This window comes from Thamnophis elegans, chromosome 10, assembly GCF_009769535.1.
Source record: "Thamnophis elegans isolate rThaEle1 chromosome 10, rThaEle1.pri, whole genome shotgun sequence".
Lineage (NCBI taxonomy): Eukaryota > Metazoa > Chordata > Lepidosauria > Squamata > Colubridae > Thamnophis > Thamnophis elegans.
The window spans coordinates 66,618,428-66,637,685 of NC_045550.1; the positions used below are offsets into that span (position 1 = coordinate 66,618,428).

The 19,258-nt window shown below is 40.7% G+C and overlaps 1 protein-coding gene across 1 annotated transcript in view; it reads right to left on the reverse strand.

The window, feature by feature from the left end:
* The window catches only part of AP2M1 (adaptor related protein complex 2 subunit mu 1), a 42,711-nt gene extending 25,159 nt beyond the window's left edge, over positions 1 to 17,552 (reverse strand). The window contains exons 1-2 of the mRNA XM_032225009.1: positions 17,446 to 17,552; positions 5,310 to 5,426 (exon numbers count right to left, since the gene is read on the reverse strand). Of these exons, the coding sequence (XP_032080900.1) occupies positions 5,310 to 5,383 (74 nt within the window). The 5' untranslated portion in view covers positions 5,384 to 5,426; positions 17,446 to 17,552. The remainder of the gene's footprint in view (positions 1 to 5,309; positions 5,427 to 17,445) is intronic.
* Between the last annotated feature and the right edge of the window lie 1,706 nt (positions 17,553 to 19,258).

Consider the following 19,258-nt stretch of genomic DNA (forward strand, 5'->3'; position numbering starts at 1 on the left):
ATTTTGTTTTGTTTTTTTTATTCTGTTGTTGTATTCATCTCCAGCCTGAATTCAGATAACTAGGAACCAAAAGGGACAACACTGTATGGTTATCAGCTTTCCGATTTCAAGATTGGCTTGGGAGCGTAACATACTTAGCCTTCTTTAGAAGTGAGATGCACTGTGAGATGAGCAGCATGTCCATTTGATAAATAAATAAATGAACAAATTTGTCTATTCAAAAAACAATCGTTTGAGGTATGAATTTACCCATCAAGGATTCAATGTATATTATTGTTTTGTTTTTTCTTAAACTGAGAGAGAGAATTCTGTTAAGAAAATGTTTAAATTGTAAGTTCAGCCAGATAAGGTCATAGCCCAAGTATGTAAGTTCCTGACATCTGTAATCGTTATATAAATAATGCTTCAAACAAAATTTAAAAGCATATTTAAAAAGGGAGGTAATATACCCATATTATGTTGTAATTGGGGTTGTAAAAAAGAGAAATAGTTTTAGAAGAATGCAAGAGGTAATCCAAATTGTGTGGAAAAACCCACACAACAGGGGAAAACTCTGAAGCTGAGAGTTTTCTCATTCAATGACCAAAAAACTAAGTGACACAGAAATACGTGTCCAATCAATATATAGAATCCACAAATATACGGAAAACACATCCCATTCTCTTCTAGCACTGAAGATGTTACTTTTGTATTTTGTATTTTTGTATTTTATTTGGATTTATAGGCCGCCCTTTTCCCTGAGGGGACTCAGGGCGGCTTACAATCATTAGGGAGGGGGTGCAATTCAAAACAAACAATATGTGAGCAAAATAAATAAAGTAATAAAAACACAACTTGCATTCAACATTCAACACTCGGGTGGGGCAAATTAGAGACTTATCCCCAGGCCTGTTGGGAAAGCCAGGTCTTAAGGGCTGCGTGGAAGGCCTGGACGGTGGTGAGGGTGCGTATCTCGACGGGGAGATCGTTCCACAGGGTCGGAGCTGCAACAGAAAAGGCTCTCCTCCGTGTAGTCGCCAGTCGACATTGACTGGCGGATGGGATTCGGAGGAGGCCCAGTCTGTGCGATCTTATTGGTCGGAGGGAGGTAATCGGCAGAAGGCGGTCTCTCAAGTACTCAGATCCACTACCATGAAGGGCTTTAAAGATGGTCAACAAGACCCTGAAGGGCACCCGGAGATCAACAGGTAGCCAGTGCAGCTCGCGGAGGATGGGTGTTATGTGGGCGAACCGCGGTGCGCCCACTATCACTCGCGCGGCCGCATTCTGAACTAACTGCAGCCGCCGGATGCACTTCAAGGGCAGCCCCATGTAGAGCACATTGCAGTATTCCAGCCTAGAGATCACAAGGGCTCGAGTGACTGTTGTGAGAGCCTCCCGATTCAGGTAAGGTCGTAACTGGCGGACCAGGCGAACCTGGGCAAATGCCCCCCTGGTCACAGCCGACAGATGATGGTCAAGAGTCAGCTGTGGATCCAGGAGGACTCCTAAGTTACGAACCCTATCTGAGGGGTATAAAATTTGACCCCCCAGCCTGATAGATGGAACATTAGCCAAATTGTTGGGAGGGAAACACAACAGCCACTCGGTCTTGTCCGGGTTGAGTACCAGTTTGTTAGCGCTCATCCAGTTCTTAACGGCCTCAAGACCCTGGGCTCATCACGTCCACCGCTTCATTGAGTTGGCACGGGGCGGACAGATACAATTGCGTATCGTCCGCGTATTGATGGTATTTTATCCCGTGCCTCCGAATGATCTCGCCCAGCGGTTTCATGTATATGTTAAATAGTAGGGGGGATAAGACCGAACCCTGCGGCACCCCATATTTTAGGGGCCTCAGGGACGATCTCTGCCCCCCCACCAACACCGACTGCGACCTGTCCGAGAGGTAGGAGGAGAACCACTGCAAAACAGTGCCTCCCACCCCCACCTCCCGCAGTCGTCGCAGAAGGATACCATGGTCGATGGTATCGAAAGCCGCCGAGAGGTCAAGGAGAACCAGGATGGACGCATGGCCTCCATCTCTGGCCCTCCAGAGATCATCGGTCAATGCGACCAAAGCGGTTTCTGTGCTGTAACCGGGTCTGAAGCCGGACTGGAAGGGGTCAAGGTAGCTAGCTTCCTCCAAGGCCCGTTGAAGCTGGAAGGCCACCACCTTCTCAACAACCTTCCCAACAAAGGGAAGGTTGGAGACAGGACGGTAGTTATTTAAAATGGCTGGATCCAAGGATGGTTTCTTCAGGAGGGGTCTCACCACCGCCGTTTTAAGTGCGGCGGGGAAGTGCCCCTCCCGAAGTGCCCCTTACCTAATCAGGTAATGAAATAAATGTCTGCAAGCAAACAACCAAGCTTTAAGCACAAGGACTCCATGTATGTAGACTCTTTCAGCAATCAAAACTATTAGTCTATAATGTGATAAGCTGATCACAAACAAAATACATTTTCTATATAGATTTTAACACCATTCTCTGACTCCGAAAAGGTTTCAATATACAGTATAATTTTATACAATGTCTTTCTTACATAGGGTATAGTGTTAATATTCCAAAGCAATACAGAATGTAAAAGGCAATCCATGACCCATTGGATTTTTTTAAAGAGATATTTCTTTACTTTTCATTTAAAAAATTACCACCAGCAGGCAAAAAAGCAGTGGGAGTGGTAATTACTTTTGACCTCCTACTGGCTTCTCCATTATCTTCCCTGTAGCAAGCTGGGAGTGAGTGTTTAGAATTGCCAATCGCATGATCACAGCTGACCACTGTGGCACAGCAGCACTAATGCAGTCACAACTTGGCCACACGTTAATGGTGTCCTATGTCCTGGAATTGCCCATAATCTTTCAGTTAGCCCATTTGAGCTACATTGATTCAAAAATTGTTGCCATATGATGCACTGTTTTGCCCAATTGAAGATTATAATTAAATAGACGTGAGTGCTTTAGTGGTATATAAATTGATCACTTTTGTTTTGTAGGCAACGAGGATAACATGGCTAGCATTTAAGGGTTTTGCAGAATCTTTTACATCTAATCTGTTCCTTACACCTACTTATAAAGGTAATGCTATTTTAATTATTACATTGCTGTTTTATTATGATGTGTAAGTTTTGTAATACAGCCTGTGTAATTTGATGAAGGTATACTTACCGTATTTTTCAGAGAAGACGCACCTTTTTCCCTCAAAAAAGAGGCTGAAAATCTGGGTGCATCTTATACACTGAATACAGCATTTTTTGTGTCCCGAAACCCTGCCCCCTTCACCAAAATGGCCATGCATAGCCTTTAGGGAGCTTGTAGAGTGCTCCTGGAGGCTGGGAAGGGCAGAAATCAGCAAAAAATGGGCCTTTTTTGCTCATTTTTGTCCCCCCCGTCCCCAGGAGCACTCTATAAGCCTCCTAAAAGCTATGCATGCCCTTTTTCGAAAAGCAGGCTGTTTTTGGGAGGTTTGCAGAGTGCAAAAACTTTTTAAAAACATTTGCCTCTTCAAAATCTTGAAAATATCTTTCTTCATAGCTTTTCTCCAGGAACCCAACTCACAACTGAAGCCTGAAATAGATTTCTTTCAGAGCCTGCTAAGAAGACTCTACAGAAAGACTCTACTTATCTCTATACTGAGAATTACTTCAGAGGTTCTATGATTCTTACCCTTTTTTAAATACAAGCTTTGAACTGATGTCATTACTGCCTTATTTCTCAGAGTATGTACCATTCAGTGTTATGCAGGATATCGCCCTCAATGCATAGGCAAAATATTGACCTCTGATTTCCAAGAAAATTCCACAGTGCCACACAATGTTACTATATGCTGACTGCTTAACTCTTTGTAAAACTTAAATTATCTTTAAGACTGCAATATTGATTCTACAACATAATCTGAGCTGCAACTAAGTTCAACAAATAAAGAAATTCTGATTAAATTAAAAAAATACACAAAAGTGTATTTTGCTATGTCTCTATTAAACATAAAGAGTCAATATTCTCGGTCTTCGTTGGAAAAGGTTCATAAGGCCCACACTATGGAAATGTTTTTACAATTTATGAGTGGATTTAAAATATACTTATGTATCTAGTCCTTTTAATATACTCTTTTAGTTTTATTTTGACATGTCTTTAATATTGTTTCTATCATTTCTTTGTAGATCACTCACAGCTGTTAAAGAAATACAGAACATAAATTTCTTTTTAAATAAAACCTTTCAAATTGTAATCTTTAAACCATAATTTTCCAAATTCCTCTTTCTTATGCAACTGTAACAAAGTAGTTTTGAAAAACCTAGGTAAAAGAAATAGCACAAGAGCTACAGGTAATCCCCGGGTTACAAATATTCCCTTAGTGAAAGCTCAAAGTGATACGTGATAAGCGTCCCTTAGCGTTTACGAACAAGTCCTGAAAGTACAAATCTTGTAGGACCATGGCAGCTGTTCATCCTTACGAACAACTGCAGAGGCTCTGTAACTTCGTCCTGCACGTTGCCGGTCAAAATGGGAGGTTTGGAGGGGCGCCCCTCCAGAGTTCCATTTCAGCCTGCAACGTGCCAGGGAGGCCTGTGAAGGTCTGAATGGAGCGTCCGAGTGGTGGATGCAGCTGAGAGGCTAGAGAGGAGAATGTTTGGTAGATCTTGGCATGGTAAGTGACCAAGTATGGCAGGCTGGGTGGGAGGGAAGCAATTATGGGGCTCCATGAGGCATTTCAGTGAGTCTGGAAGGTCTTTGAAGTGGTCTTAGGCAGGTGGCCTGTTCTATCACTAGGCCCTCCCCCATGGCCTTCCCCACCATGAAATATCTCATGTGCACTTAATGAGCCTCGCATTCAATTAGCAAATGCATGGGTGAAAGGAGGGAGTGATCCCGTTCAAGGTACGAGATTCACTCCTACTAATCCTCGGGTTATGAATGGAACGGGCAGGCTCCATTACATTTGTAACTCAAGGACTACCTGTACTTAGAAAGAAAAAGGTTCAGTTTATGTTCACATGCATTTTGAGAAACTTTAGTAAGCTTATTATTTCTTTCTCTAGATTTGACATAAACAGAATATTAAAGGTAATGAAAAATATTGTATTTAAAGAAGAAAAATATAGAATATTCAATGCATAAGAAGAGTTTCAATCAATGCCTATTTTTCATTGTTACGTGCCTGGAAATAACATAAGGTAACACATACCATGAGATAACCAAATGAACACAGCCTGGATGCAACACACAATACACAAGTTCCACATGCACAAAATGTATAGCAACAGCAGCTCAAATGTTGCAAGAAGTGGTATCCGAGTTCAAAAGTAATGCAGGATGAAGACTGACTTACCCAATGTCATCTCTGTAAACCCGGGAGATTAAAACCTCTCCCTTATGATTATAAATGAACAGGCCTCCAATCATGATGAATTCTTAGTCTTCTTTTTCCATGGTGTTTATATCCAATCTGTAATTATAGGAGAGAACTTATGGTTATTATTGAAATTACCAATTGGTTTTTCAGCAAACCAATCTTTCGTTTCCTCATCTACTGTAATGTGCAAGGAACTAATCACAGTTCACAAATCTGCTTGCTACAACAAGCTCCTCTGATCTCTGACAAGTAACAAGTAAATTAGGAGCATTGCACCAACCCCTATTCTTCTTGGGATTAGGCTTGTGCTGAGCATATCTCCCAAGCATGCCTAACTAGGGATGAAAGAATAATCCAACCTGATTACATTTCCAACAGCTTTTGGAAACCAATATATAACACTTACATTAAAAAACTATTTTGGCAAGAAATACCAGAATATTAAGGGGGGGAGGGGGATCCTGAACCAATTTTAACAGTGATGTTCACAGGAGATACGCTAGCTTCAACCAATGTACTATTGCATATTAACTGTTCAATTTAGATGTTGCAATCTTTAACTTGTCCAATTTCCAAATCATATTTTGGTATTTCATACAGGTAGTCCTTGACTTATAACCACAATTGAGCCCAACATTTCGGTTAAGTGAGACTTTGTTCAGTGAATTTTGCTCTTTTCTACTACCTTTCTTGTTTCAGATGTTAAGTAAATCACTGTAGTTGATAGGTTAGTAACCTGATTCTTACGTGATTCCCCATTGACTCTGCTTGTCAGGTCGCAAAAGGGGATCATATGATCTAGGGACATAGCAACACACATAAATATGAACCAGTTGCCAAGCGTCTGAATTTTGATCACATTTTTCAATGCCGTTGAAACTTTGAACGGTCACTAAACGAATTGCTGTATGTCAAGAACTACCTTTATGCACTCAAACAGAAGTCTGTATTTTGTATTATAATTATTTCAAATTTGACCATGATTCTAAGTATTCCACCTTGCTTCTGTAAAACTTTGGAACTAATAATACGATGTATCTGAAGGCATTAAAATTATAATGTTTCTGGAGAAAGTCTCAAAATGGAGAAAGTCTCAAAAGATTTCCTCTTTATTTTATTAAAGAATAGATTTGCAGTCTATTAGTGATTATTTCCCTATGGATCATTTTTTTACCAAGACTGCACTTATGAAAACATTTAATATTCAGTCAGGAAGCAATTACCCTGAGCTTTTTTCATCCCATATTTTTAATACTCCATTATTTAATTATAATGCATTGGACACTTCAATTGGTACCAATTAAATATCAAAGATATTTAAACAAGCTTTCTGGGAATCCTTCCCCAGAGACATAGCAACATAACCCAAGGCCAACAATTAGCTTAATAATATAACATTAGGCACAGGCAATCCAAAATGACGTTTTGCATCTTGTACATTCCTAAAGTTGAACCTTAGTCTAGTCTACTTGTTTGAATGAAATTTGTTATTTTTCTTCGTCATTCTTTGTCTTCACGTTGTAGGAATCATTTGATTAGAAAGTTAGTCTTTGATAAAGCATTAACTTATTCCTAGACAGGATGAGTATAAAGCAATCCTTATGGGAGTTCAGTTGTGAGGCAGTGCAGCACAAGGCTAGGAAGGTTAGGAAAAGAGGGGTGCATGCATGTGTGCAAGCGCAAGGAGGCCGCAAAACAGCCCTGGGGTTGCAAGAAACCCCTGAGCTGCAGGGCACCCCAAAACCCACACCCCAACCCACTCTCAGCTTAATTGCCCTCAGCATCCTGCATTCCTGTAACTGCTGGCCACATGAGCGCCCCCCCCCCCCCCAGTATCGTGCAAGGAAACTGCTGAGCACATCCTGGGGAAGAAAGTCTTGTGCTGTCAGCAACTGCCTCACACAAGGCCCAGCCATGGATGTTTGGTCAGCAGGAGGAGAAAGGAGGCCAGCTAAGGTATCAGGAATTGTGAAGCACAGGCAATTAAAGAGCCATGATGGCGCAGTGGTTTGGAATGCAGCATTGGAGGCTAAGTCTGTCCACTGCCAGCAGTTCAATCCTGACCCACTCAAGGGTGACTCAGCCTTCCATCCTTCCGAGGTCCATAAATTGAGGACCCAGATTGTTCTGGGCAAGAAAGCACTATGAAGTGGTATACAAGTTTAAGTGCTATTTGCTTTGAATAATTCTCTGAAGTTACTCTGGGTCCATGAAGGAAAATGTAAGCCAAATCCAAATTTACCTTTTTCAGAGAAATGAAATAAAAACACCCCTCTAAACTATCAAAAGTTTTTTTCCTCATTATTATTATCGATTGCACTCAAGATGTATCCCACATTATCTCTTCAGGACCAATTCAGTTCGATCAAGCTATTTAAACTCTTTCGAAGGACAGCCATGAAAATCTTGCAGTCTACATTCAATAAAGAGATAGGTCCATAGGACTCTAGACCGGTTGGATCATTTCCCTCTACAGAAAAGATATATAAAAGCCTTCTGTTATTAAAGAAGGAAGGGTCACTATTGTCATAAACCATCATCAGTTAGTTTAATAGTTTGGTAAGAATTTATCTGAAAGCCTTATAGAGAGTCATCATCCAGTCCTGTTGATTTATTCAATTTTCATATCTGCACTATATCTTATGTTTCATCTTCTTGTTACAGTTTAAGTACTTCCTTTTTCTGGTTTGCAAATTCCATGATCTACATTTGGTTCATAATGCCATGTAAACTTCCCCTAACCATTTTTCCAGATGTTTTTTCCTATAGTCAAGAATATCCAACGTTAGAAGTTGAAACATGTTTTTTTCATCCCAAACCATTTTTTCTCTTGTTCTTTTATCAATTGATAAGCCAAACATTTCTGCTGTTTGTCGCCTTTCACAAAATGCTTCTAGTTAATGAATTTCTTTATGTGTCATTTACTTCTAGAAGATCTAACGTAGAAACCTTAAATCTTTTCTTTTTATACTGATCACCAAGAGAAGGCTGTGTAACACCTCAAAAATCTGCTTTTCAATGGATTTTGGTCATGTCATCTGGAGACTTCTCAGAGTCTCAGCTCCTGTTCAGAGCAGATTAAAGTTGCAGCCAAGAGGACTTTTCCAGTTACATCTTGTGTACCAGCTATGCTCCTTCCTGGACTGGGAGGTCCCCACACGTTCTAGTTGGATTACTGTAATAAGCTCTAAACGGGTCTGCCCTTGAACACCATCAAAATGCTGCAGCCTGAGCAAAGATGGGGGCACCGTGTTATGTGCCCATGCCCCTGCTGCTTAATCCAGAAGTGATTGGCTTCTGGAGGAATGCAAGTTGCTGATTATCACCCTTAAAGCACTTCATGGCAGAGGACCCGGTTATCTGAGGGACCATGTGCCTCCATTTGTCTCTCCTCATCTGGTTTGATGCAGCAGGGTGTGGCTCATTCATGAAATGTCACCATTTGGGATTCAGAAAGAATGGTTACTGTTGCAATTCCTGCCCTGTGGAATTGCAAAATTTCTGCAGCATTGTTGAAGATCTGGTTGTTTGCCCAGGCTTTGGCAATATATCCTTACTTTAACTGGGCAGCCAAGGTGACTTTTTACATCTTGAGTGATCCCGTTAGAAATATTCATTCTTGGCCCACACATCCTCATCACAATGAGATAGCACAATACTTGGAGGGGGGGGGGGGTTGAAAGGATGATGCCAAGGCTTTGCCATCATCCATAAAGGGCCTCCAGATGAAATGGAGTAGCCCACTTGCATTTAATCTTTCTTTCTTGGAGGCTGGATATTTAAGTATATTGTAATGCAACTTCATTGTTACCACGGTGGATAAAAATTGATGGCTTTTTTAAAAATATCAAAAAAATCATTTTTAAAATTTTTTTATCAAATTTATTTTAATAAAATGCTTTTGGAGTAAAAATCTATCTAAAGACAGCTTTCTATTTAAGATACATTAATAATTTAGTTTATTCAGCATGAAATGGAGCTTAGCTATGTAGCATGAGGCTGTCTAGTCTGCAATATTGGGACTCTCGGTGAGTCAACAGCGGGTCAGAGGAGGAGCTACTGTGGGACAGAGATGGCAGTTGCTCTTTAAAAATTATTTAAATCAAGTTGATTTAAATCAAGTCTCTTTACTAGTGATTTAAATTGACTTCATTTAAATCAAATCTTGATTGTTACATTGTTATTCACAGAATCATAGAATCAGTTGAAGTTGAAAGGTACCTTGGAGGTCTTTTAGTCCAACCCACTGCCCAAGGAAGGAGTCCTTATACCATCCTGAATAAATGGTTGTCCAATCTTTTCTTGCAAACCTCCAGCTATGGAGCACTCACAACTCCAGGAGGCAAGCTATTCCACTGATTAATCATTCTTACTGTTACTGTCAAAAAATTCCTCCTCATTTCCAGGTTGAACCTCCCTCTGATGAGCTTCCACCCACCCATTGCTTCTTGTCCTGCCCTCAAATTTTTCCCTGTAAGATTTGTTTTTGAATTTAACTACACAGTTCTTATGTTATATTAAACGTGGGAAAAATTCTGAAATGATTTATTTTGCTCTGATTTTTTTCCATCTCAGAAACCTGGCATTTAAACAGGGGTAGGTACACTTTTTATAGCAGAGGTCTTCAAACTTGGCAACTTTAAGCTCTGCTGGCTGGAGTATTCTGGGAGTTGAAGTGCACAAGTCTTAAAGTTTCCAAGTTTGAAGACCTCTGTTTTATAACCACTGTATATCGAGTAGAACATTTGGTAAAATGTATATTATTCTAACTCCAGACTGTAGATACCTTCTGCCTTTTTTAGTTGCAATACTGCATATTTTGTCTTTAAACGCATAAATATAATAAATATGTCACATTGTAAGTTTCTTCTAGATTTCTTGACTTCTAATGATTCATCTTTGTTTATATCAAGATACTCATATTTTTTTTCAATTTCTCTCTCCCAATCTATTTATCTCAAACCTTCTGACATTCCTCTGAAATTTAAATTGTTCCTGCCAATTTCTATTGCAAGTATTTGAAGTCTCCATCTTCTGGACTGTTATGTGAATTCTCTGTTGAGGAGATGACCAGAGCCCATAGGTCAGTGATGGCTAATCTTTTTGGCACTGAGTGCTGGCACAGGAGTGCGTGCCAAACATTGAAACTTGGAAGAGAGCAGCTGACCGGCGTGCATGTACGCACGGCCAGCTGCTCTCTTCCGGGTTCCATTGCATGCATGCGCACGGGACCAGCTGGTCTTCACGCATGCGCACAGAGAGCGCTCTCCATGCCACCTGTGGCACGCATGCTAGAGGTTCACCATTATAGCCATACGTCATACTTGGTCTATTTTTAATCTCAACCCAGTTGCCTCGAGAATGTGGTGAATGTTTAAGCGAACATTTAAGATGAAAATCTGCTTCATGAAAGCCACTAGCTAGTAAGTCAAAAGAAAGAAAAAGTAGATGGTTTTAATTAACCACTCTTGCTAAAGCTGAAGTTGCATTACAATAAGAAAAAACCCACCGGGCTGCCATATTTATTTTAAGACAGCTTTTTATTCTAAGCAACATCAGCAAACACTTTTCCCCATTCCTTCCGTTTTTTTGAGAATACACATTTTTTAGAAGAGCTGGCCAACCACTATAGCCAGAGAGTTACAGCACTAGAAAATTCTTGATTAAGCAATGGACTGTTTTAATTGCTCTTTTCTATAGAAAGTTACCAAATAGCTAATAGAAATGTCTTTATTTTGCTGAGGTAAGGTAAAAAAGAAATCTGACTCAGAAAACATGGCTACTAAGAACTATTTCACACCAAATATAGATTAGTTTTCCAGTAACTAACTGTTCTTAGTCATTCCACAGAAATCAGATTTTTTTTCTTCCTGAAATAAAAATTAGAGCATGTAGAAAGAATTTGATTACATACAGAAAAGAGGCCAAAGGCATTGTAATGGCATCAAAATAATTCACTCAGGCTGCACAATCTGCCACGGAAGCCTTCAATCATTAACTCAATTATGGCAATGAATTTCTATTGAAATTCATCTTTCTAGTTTCTGTCGATTGGGCATATAACAGGTTTAAATTACAAAGTAGTAGATTTCAATTGGACAGCAGAAAAACATTTCTAACAGTGCTGTCCAGCAATAGGGTTAATGAGCTAATTTTGTGGTAATCAAACTGGAGTCTTTTAATATTAATATTTATTTAATATTAATATTAAGCAGCCACTAGAATTCAGGTTTAATTCAGACAATCAATCACTGCTGATATCACAGGGACTATAAAATATTCCACATTTCTGTACTAGTAGAGGTAGTTCTCAATCTTTCATTTAGTGACTGTCCAAAGATACAATGGCACTAGAAAAAGGGACTTATGCCACTTTTCACACTAATGACCGAGTCATCTGATCATCTTTTGCAACTTTCAAAGTCAATGGGAAAGCCAGTTACTTAACAACTGTCTAACCCTAAGAATTGCAGTGATTCACTGGACAACTGTGGTAAGATAGATCATAAAATGGGACAAAACTCACTTGAACTGTCACACTTAGCAACAGAAATTCTAGATTCAACTGTGGTCATAAATCAAGGAATATCTGTACACAGATTAATTGGAATCAGCATTGTTGATATATACCCCAAACTATTGAGATGATTTTTCCCTCTGCTTTTATAACAGTATTCCACAAACAAATAACAAGTGAGGGCCAGACTGAAAATTAGACACCCTTACACAAAGGTTTTTTATGCAGTGGTTTAAATGTGAAAGAATGATTCATCATAAGTACTTCTGCATGCTGCTGTTTCAACTCTACCTCCTGCCTGGAGCAATGGCTTTGAATGATTATGCGAAGGAAGCCTGTCCACAAAGATAATAAGCAAAAGCTAATAGGAGACCAAGTAAATTCTGTTTTGCTCCTTATCTTTCCCTTCAGATACATCATTTGACCTCAGTTCCTGCTTCTTTACATTGGGTAAAGAATTCTCCATAGTGAGGGGAGAATAAATGTACAAAAATACATATTCAGATTTATACATAAGCATATAGGCAGATTTCTACTAACAAAGTCTAACCTCCCATGTTCAGCCAATAAAAGTTTACCAACTTATCAAAACAGTAAGGGCAGCCTTATGCTATAGGCTAAGAATCTACAGGAATTCCATCTCACTGACCAGAAGTTCTATCCAATAGTCTAATTCTGAATATTTGCTGTTGCATTTTGCTGACTGAAGCAGTTCAGGGATATTCAAAGTTGAACAATTGTTGAACAATCTTTTTTTCCTGATCCTCTTGAGAGTGATTTCTGGCATGGCGGTGGACTACTCCTGACTTCCTATCTTAGAGGATTTGAAGGTCCATGCCAAGGTTACCCAGTCAAGAACACCTTGGGGTTTTATGTCTGTTACAGCATCCATGAATATATCTCAATTAGCATCTCACCCCAGCATCTTCCAACAAAGCATATGCTTGACTTGGTTATATATTAATGGTAATGAGGACCCAGATTGTTGGGGGCAATATGCTGACTCTCTGTAAACCGCTTAGAGAGGGCTGAAAGCCCTATGAAGCGGTATATAAGTCTACTGCTATTGCTATTGCTATTGTTATCCATATGAAAATGGAGTCATTCTTTGGTATCTCCACTGTGATGGACAAAGCACTTTATGGTTAAATTTTAGATTGTGGCAGTTGCTGTAAATCAGGAGAACTGAAAGACTGATTAAAATGATCTGATCCGCACACCTTATGGATTCAGATTCAGTGGCTCTTTAAATGTGTTTGGGGAATTTTTCCACCTAATCTGCTTGTAATATAGCCAAGCATTTGATTGATGTATGGGCCAGAAAGATGACCCAAGTACCAATTCTATGTCCCCCCTCCAGCAAAGCTCAGGACCTTAGTTAATAATCAAGGCAATAAGCACAATGATGTAAACTGGCAGGAGGATGGAATGCAAGCAATGTTCACAACCCACTTGTCATATGGACTCTTTTCAGCTTGCAGAGGGAAATGAGAGCTGCATTTGTCAGCTTAACCTTTGCCCCTCCAGTCAGATTAAATCTGCTAGCCTGGGACTGTCTTCACAATTCAGGTGATAATTAACACTGTTTTAAGTATAGGGTGAATCCCTGCATGCTTCAATGATATTAATATTCAGCATTTTAACCAATTCTGTCACATTTTAAGTCCAGCATGTATATATTTTACTGTGGTTTTATATGCCTTTTATCTATTATAATTTCTTAGAATTTTTACAGCTAGGCAATACAGCATGTTAAAAACTGGAAAATAAAAGTAGGCTACTAAAAAATACTGAAAAGGCACTACCTTCACCTGTACCTAACCAGCAGTATTCTTAAATCCTGAATTATTAACTTAAATGATTAAGTAGTGTCCTTGCAACTGAAGATATACATGGATGACATTTATTATTTGGACCCATTTAAATCAGGATTTTTCCATGATATGTTACTAAGCCTCTTTGACCACTGTAGTAGATGACTCAACACTGGAAATTAATGAAGTAGTTAGGGTGAAGCTTTCTACAACATGGTCAATGTTGACCATGGCATTCATTGGGACTGTGTAGTAGAGTTGGGTCTAGGAGACACTGCTGACTTAGAGCTCCACTGCTCCTAATTCTAAGGAACCAAAAAACATTCTTGAACATTGTTTAATCTTGTTGATGGACTAAATTAGGGAGAACAAGCCAAAGATGGGAGTGCAGTTAGTAAAAGCCGGAGTCCATATCCTGCATGGGGTTGCATTCTTTCAGGAGATTTCTGAGTTCTCTGTGATTACCAGCTATCAGTGGATTTACAAGTGACAGTTGCAAGGAAGACATTTGTACAATTACAATTCATCGGAACTCATCTTCAGCAACCAGATTTAACCCTTACAGATGTACTGGTTATAATTTACCTTTATAATTACAATGCATCATATATGATGCTATCCTTGAAAAGTGCCCAGTGGAGCACAATACATTACTCAGCTATAGGTTTATTCAATATCTATACTATATTCTATATCTATATACTATAAAGACCTGAGCCATCTATTAAGAGCCTTATAGGCACAGTTCAAAGTATTGGTATTGACAGATAAAGCTCTTCAAAACTTGGTATCCAACTATAGTATATGTAGAATTACTACTTGTATTAGTGGGAAAGGGTTTTTTGAAAATTCCTCATTGACAACAGTCCTGACCATCTGTCTATGAAACATGGGACTATACGATGCTCTTTGTAGAAAGATGCATTTAACTTCTATTCCCCTTATGTTCAAGCATGGCTTCTGCTAAACACTTCATTAGTAAGAACTTTTACTGTATGTATCCCTCTATTATATTTGTGTATCACACCCTCCCTTTGAAGCCAGTCTGTAATAGCTTAATTTTAACTGTGCTCTATGTGGCTTCATTTTAGACTTGCTACTATAAGCAACTATAGTTTTTGAAAAAACAAAAAAGCAGGGTAAAAATTTAATAAGGCAATTTAATATATTTAATTGTGAACTACAGCATATAATCATCTTTAAGCATGTATCATTAGCACAGCAAAAATTAATCAATTGTCATTTAACAATAGCCATTTGGATTTCTGCTTATTCAACACACATAATTTCCCCAACCCTCAAAGAGGCTAGCAGCCATCCTTCAAACTTGACATGAAGTGACAGGATTTGCAGCCAAAATCTCCTGGAAACAATCCAGGCATCCGTGCACAGGAAATTCTTCTGTTCTCAGCCTTGATACCCACAGTGTGGTCTATTATTGCTGGAATCTTGCCAATTAAACCAAATAAAATGTTCCTTTGCCTGTAACTGTGGCATTCATAATCTGAACAAGACAAACTGTCCTCCAAACTCTTAACATGGTGTCGAAATATGTGATATGCTATAATCGCTCCAGAGGTTCTCAAACTTAAAAAAAAACACCCTACAATAAGGACAAGTATATGCTTAAACTCTCTCTTTAAATTAGGAGTACCAAAACCCAAATGTTGAAGAACCAGCCAATAGGAATCACAGACAAAGATCTCAAAAACCTGATATCCAACCTTCAGGGTTATGTCATCAGCAAGGCTCCATAAGGTAGCTATAGAAACACTGGTGTGCCTTTCCTCAATCTTCTCAAGCAACCCTAAATGGACTTTGGTGAGAAAAAGCAACAAGTGGAGGCAAGAGAGACCCTTTATAGAGCCTTTTTCTCAGCCAACTCGAATGGTTCAAACACAGCACTACAGGTCGTCCCACTTTATCCATATATGCACCCTGCTCAGAGTCTGCTCTCCCCAAACCCATCATCCTTACCCAGCCTTGCAATGATGGGAATCTGTAATCCACCTTTCAAATGCTCTCAAAGGCACAGAATTGGGGGAAGGGGAGAGAAAGGACAATTTGTTTATCTACAAAGCTATAAAAAGGTATGTCCATTTAGATGGGTTTGTCTAATTTAATGAAAAGAACTAAGAATGACATCATAGCAGTCTTCCAGTGTTTTGAGGGGTTGCCACAAAGAGGGTCAACCTATTCTCCAAAGCACCTGAGGGTAGGACAAGAAGCAATAGGTGGAAACTAATCCAACAATTTACTCCATAATGTTGCTTGTATTTTTACAATTTATATTATGTTTGTTTCCTAGTATGATTTGATAGTTTATTAGTAACCTATGACTATCACTATCTTATGATTCTTGATGAATCTATTTTTTTTATCTTTCTTTTATGTACACTGGGAACATATGTACCAAAGACAAATTCCTTGTTTGTTCAATCACAATTGGCCAATAAAGAATTCTTTTATATTAATCAAGGAGAACACCAACCTAGTACTAAGGAGGAATTTACTGGCAATGAGAAAAATTAACCAGCTGAATTGTGTTTGTTTAACTTAATGAAAAGAAGGACATGATAGCAGTCTTACAATATCTCAGGGGCTGCCCCAAAGAAGAGGGGGTCATCAACCTATTCTCCAAAGCACCTGAAGGCAGGGAGAGAGGCAACGGCTGGAAAACTATAATCAAGCAGAGAAGCAACCTAGAAAGAAGAAATTTCCTGACAGGCAGAACAATGAATCAATGACAGCTTGTCTTCAGAAGTTGCGTTTAAGAAGAGATTGGACAACCATTTGTCTGGAATGGCATAAAGTCTCCTGCTTGAGCAAGAGGGTGGACTAGAAGACCTCCAAGATCCCTTCCCTCCCTTCTGTTGGTTTACTCTGTCCAGTTAGAATAGAATAGAATAAACAGAGTTGGAAGGGACCTTGGAGATCTTCTATTCCAACCCTCAATTCTAAGTTGCTTCTCTCCTTGATTAATTTCCACCCATTGCTTCTTGTTCTACCCTCAGGTGCTTTGGAGAATAGTTTGACTCCCTCTTCTTTGTGGCAACCCCTGAGATATTGGAAGACTGCTATCATGTCTCCCCTGGTCCTTCTTTTCATTCAACTAGACATGCCCAGTTCCTGCAACCGTTCCTCGTATGTTTGTCCCCTAATCCTCTTTGTTGCTCTTCTCTGCACTCTTTCTAAAGTCTCCACATCTTTTCTACATCGCGGCGACCAAAACTATATGCAGGATTCCAAGTGTGGCCTTACCAAGGCATTATAAAGGTCTCCTGCTAACTGATGATAGGGTTCATTGTACGGACCTCAGCTGTAAAATAGCGGTTTATAGAACCGACAAGCATGAAAACGACCCCGCGGTTACGTGAAATGCCCCCCCACTCGATCCCTGAGGAGACCCCGAGTGGGCGCCCCGTTCACCACCCTCATTCAGACGACACGCGTGACCCACAGTAACCCCGCAGGTCGGGGTGCCGGGCGAAGAAAACGTGACAGCCCCCAAATTTCCTGAGAGAATTTCCACCGCAGAGGAGAGGCTGCAACCTCCTCTTCCGAGCCGGTAATCCCTCATGCGCCAGGCCCGGCCTCGAGCGGAGCGGACCCCCCACCCCCGGGAAAGAAGCGGCGCCTCAGAAGAATAAAAAAGCGGGAGAAAGCAGCCGCTCGTTCAAGGGCGGGGCGGAACGAGCCTCCGCGGGAAGCCGCTTCTGGCCTGCCTCAGACAAAAGCAACCGAGGCCTTCCTTCCCGGGGAGCTCGGAGTCCCGACTCACCTGGTCCCGCCGACGGCAGAAGGAGCCGCCGCGTCCAACCCTCGCCCGCTCCGCCGACTGGTAAGATGGCGGCCGCCCCCCCTCAGCTATCACTGCAGCAGCGGCCTCGGGCGCATGCGTGAGGCACGCCCGGCACGCTGCACGCATGCGCCTATCCCGTGGGTGGAGGAGAGAGACTTGGATGAGGCGGTTGCCAACCGGTGAAGGATCCCGGGCGCTGAGGAAAAGACTTCTAAGACCGGCATACACCGCGGTCAAAAAAAAATCGGGACGACGCGCAAGGCATCACGGCCACGATAGGCTTGAATCGGGCATCTGAGAGCAGCATAGACCCAATATTTGTATTTTAATATTTTATTCGATATGTGTGTGTATGTGTGTGCTTTTGTAGTTATTCCATGTATGTATGTGTGTATGTATGTGTGTATGTATGTGTGTATGTATGTATGTATATATGTTGTATTTATGCTGATAAATAAATAAAGGGAAATGTATGTATATATGTATATACAAATACAATAGCAGAGTTGGAAGGGACCTTGGAGGTCTTCTAGTCCAACCCCCTGCCTAGGCAGGAAACCCTATACCGTTTCAGACAAATGGCTATCCAACATCTTCTTTAAAACTTCCAGTGTTGGGGCATTCACAACTTCTGGAGGCAATTTCTGTTTCACTGATTAATTGTTATAATTGTCAGGAAATTCTTCCTCAGTTCTAAATAGCTTTTTGCTTGATTAGTTTCCACCCATTGCTTCTTGTTCTGCCCTCTGGTGCTTTGGAGAATAGTTTTGACTCCCTCTTCTTTGTGGCAACCCCTGAGATATTGGAAGATTGCTATCATGTCTCCCCTGGTCCTTCTTTTCATTAAACTAGACATTCCCAGTTCCTGCAACCGTTCCTCATGTTTTAGTCTCCAGTCCCCTAATCATCTTTGTTGTTCTTCTCTGCACTTTTTCTGGAGTCTCAACATCTTTTCTAAATTGTGGCAACCAAAACTGAATGCAAATATTCCAAGTGTGGCCTTTTCAAGGCCTTATAAAGTGGTATTAACACTTCACATGATCTTGATTCTCTCCCTCTGTTTATGCAGCCTAGAACTGTGTTGGCTTTTTTGACAGCTGCTGCACACGGCTTGCTCTTATTTAAATGGTTGTCCACTAGGACTCCAAGATCCCTCTCACAGTTACTACTATTGGGCAAGATTGCCACAAGAAGCCCCAAAATGCAATGGGAGTAGCCCTCCACCATCACGCATGCAAGTGCACATCCTCCGCATGCCCCCCACCCACCCTCATATGCGTGGCAGTGATCTGAAGACCAGTTGGCCGGCAGGGGGCGTGCGTGCATGCGTGTGTGGTGAAAGTGGGCTGGGGAGACAGCTGGCGTGCCCGCAGAGTGGGCTGTGCATACCACCTGTGGCACGCATGCTATAGGTTCGCCATCATGGTTATAGCCCCTTCTCCACTTTAACAATTCGGTGAATTAGGGAGCTTATCCCAATCACGTCCAAAGTGTCAGGTTCTACCTTTAGGCAAGAAAAACGAAATGCACAGGTACAGTATATGTGATACCTGGCTCAATAGTAGTAAGTGAGGGGGATCTTGGAATCCTAGTGGACAATCATTAGGGGACTGGAGACTAAAACATATGAAGAACGGTTGCAGGAACTGGGTAGGTCTAGTTTAATAGAGGGACCAGGGGAGACATGATAGCAGTCTTCCAATCTCAGGGGTTGCCACAAAGAAGAGGGAGTCAAACTATTCTCCAAGGGACCTGAGGGTAGAACAAGAAGCAATGGGTGGGAACTAATCAA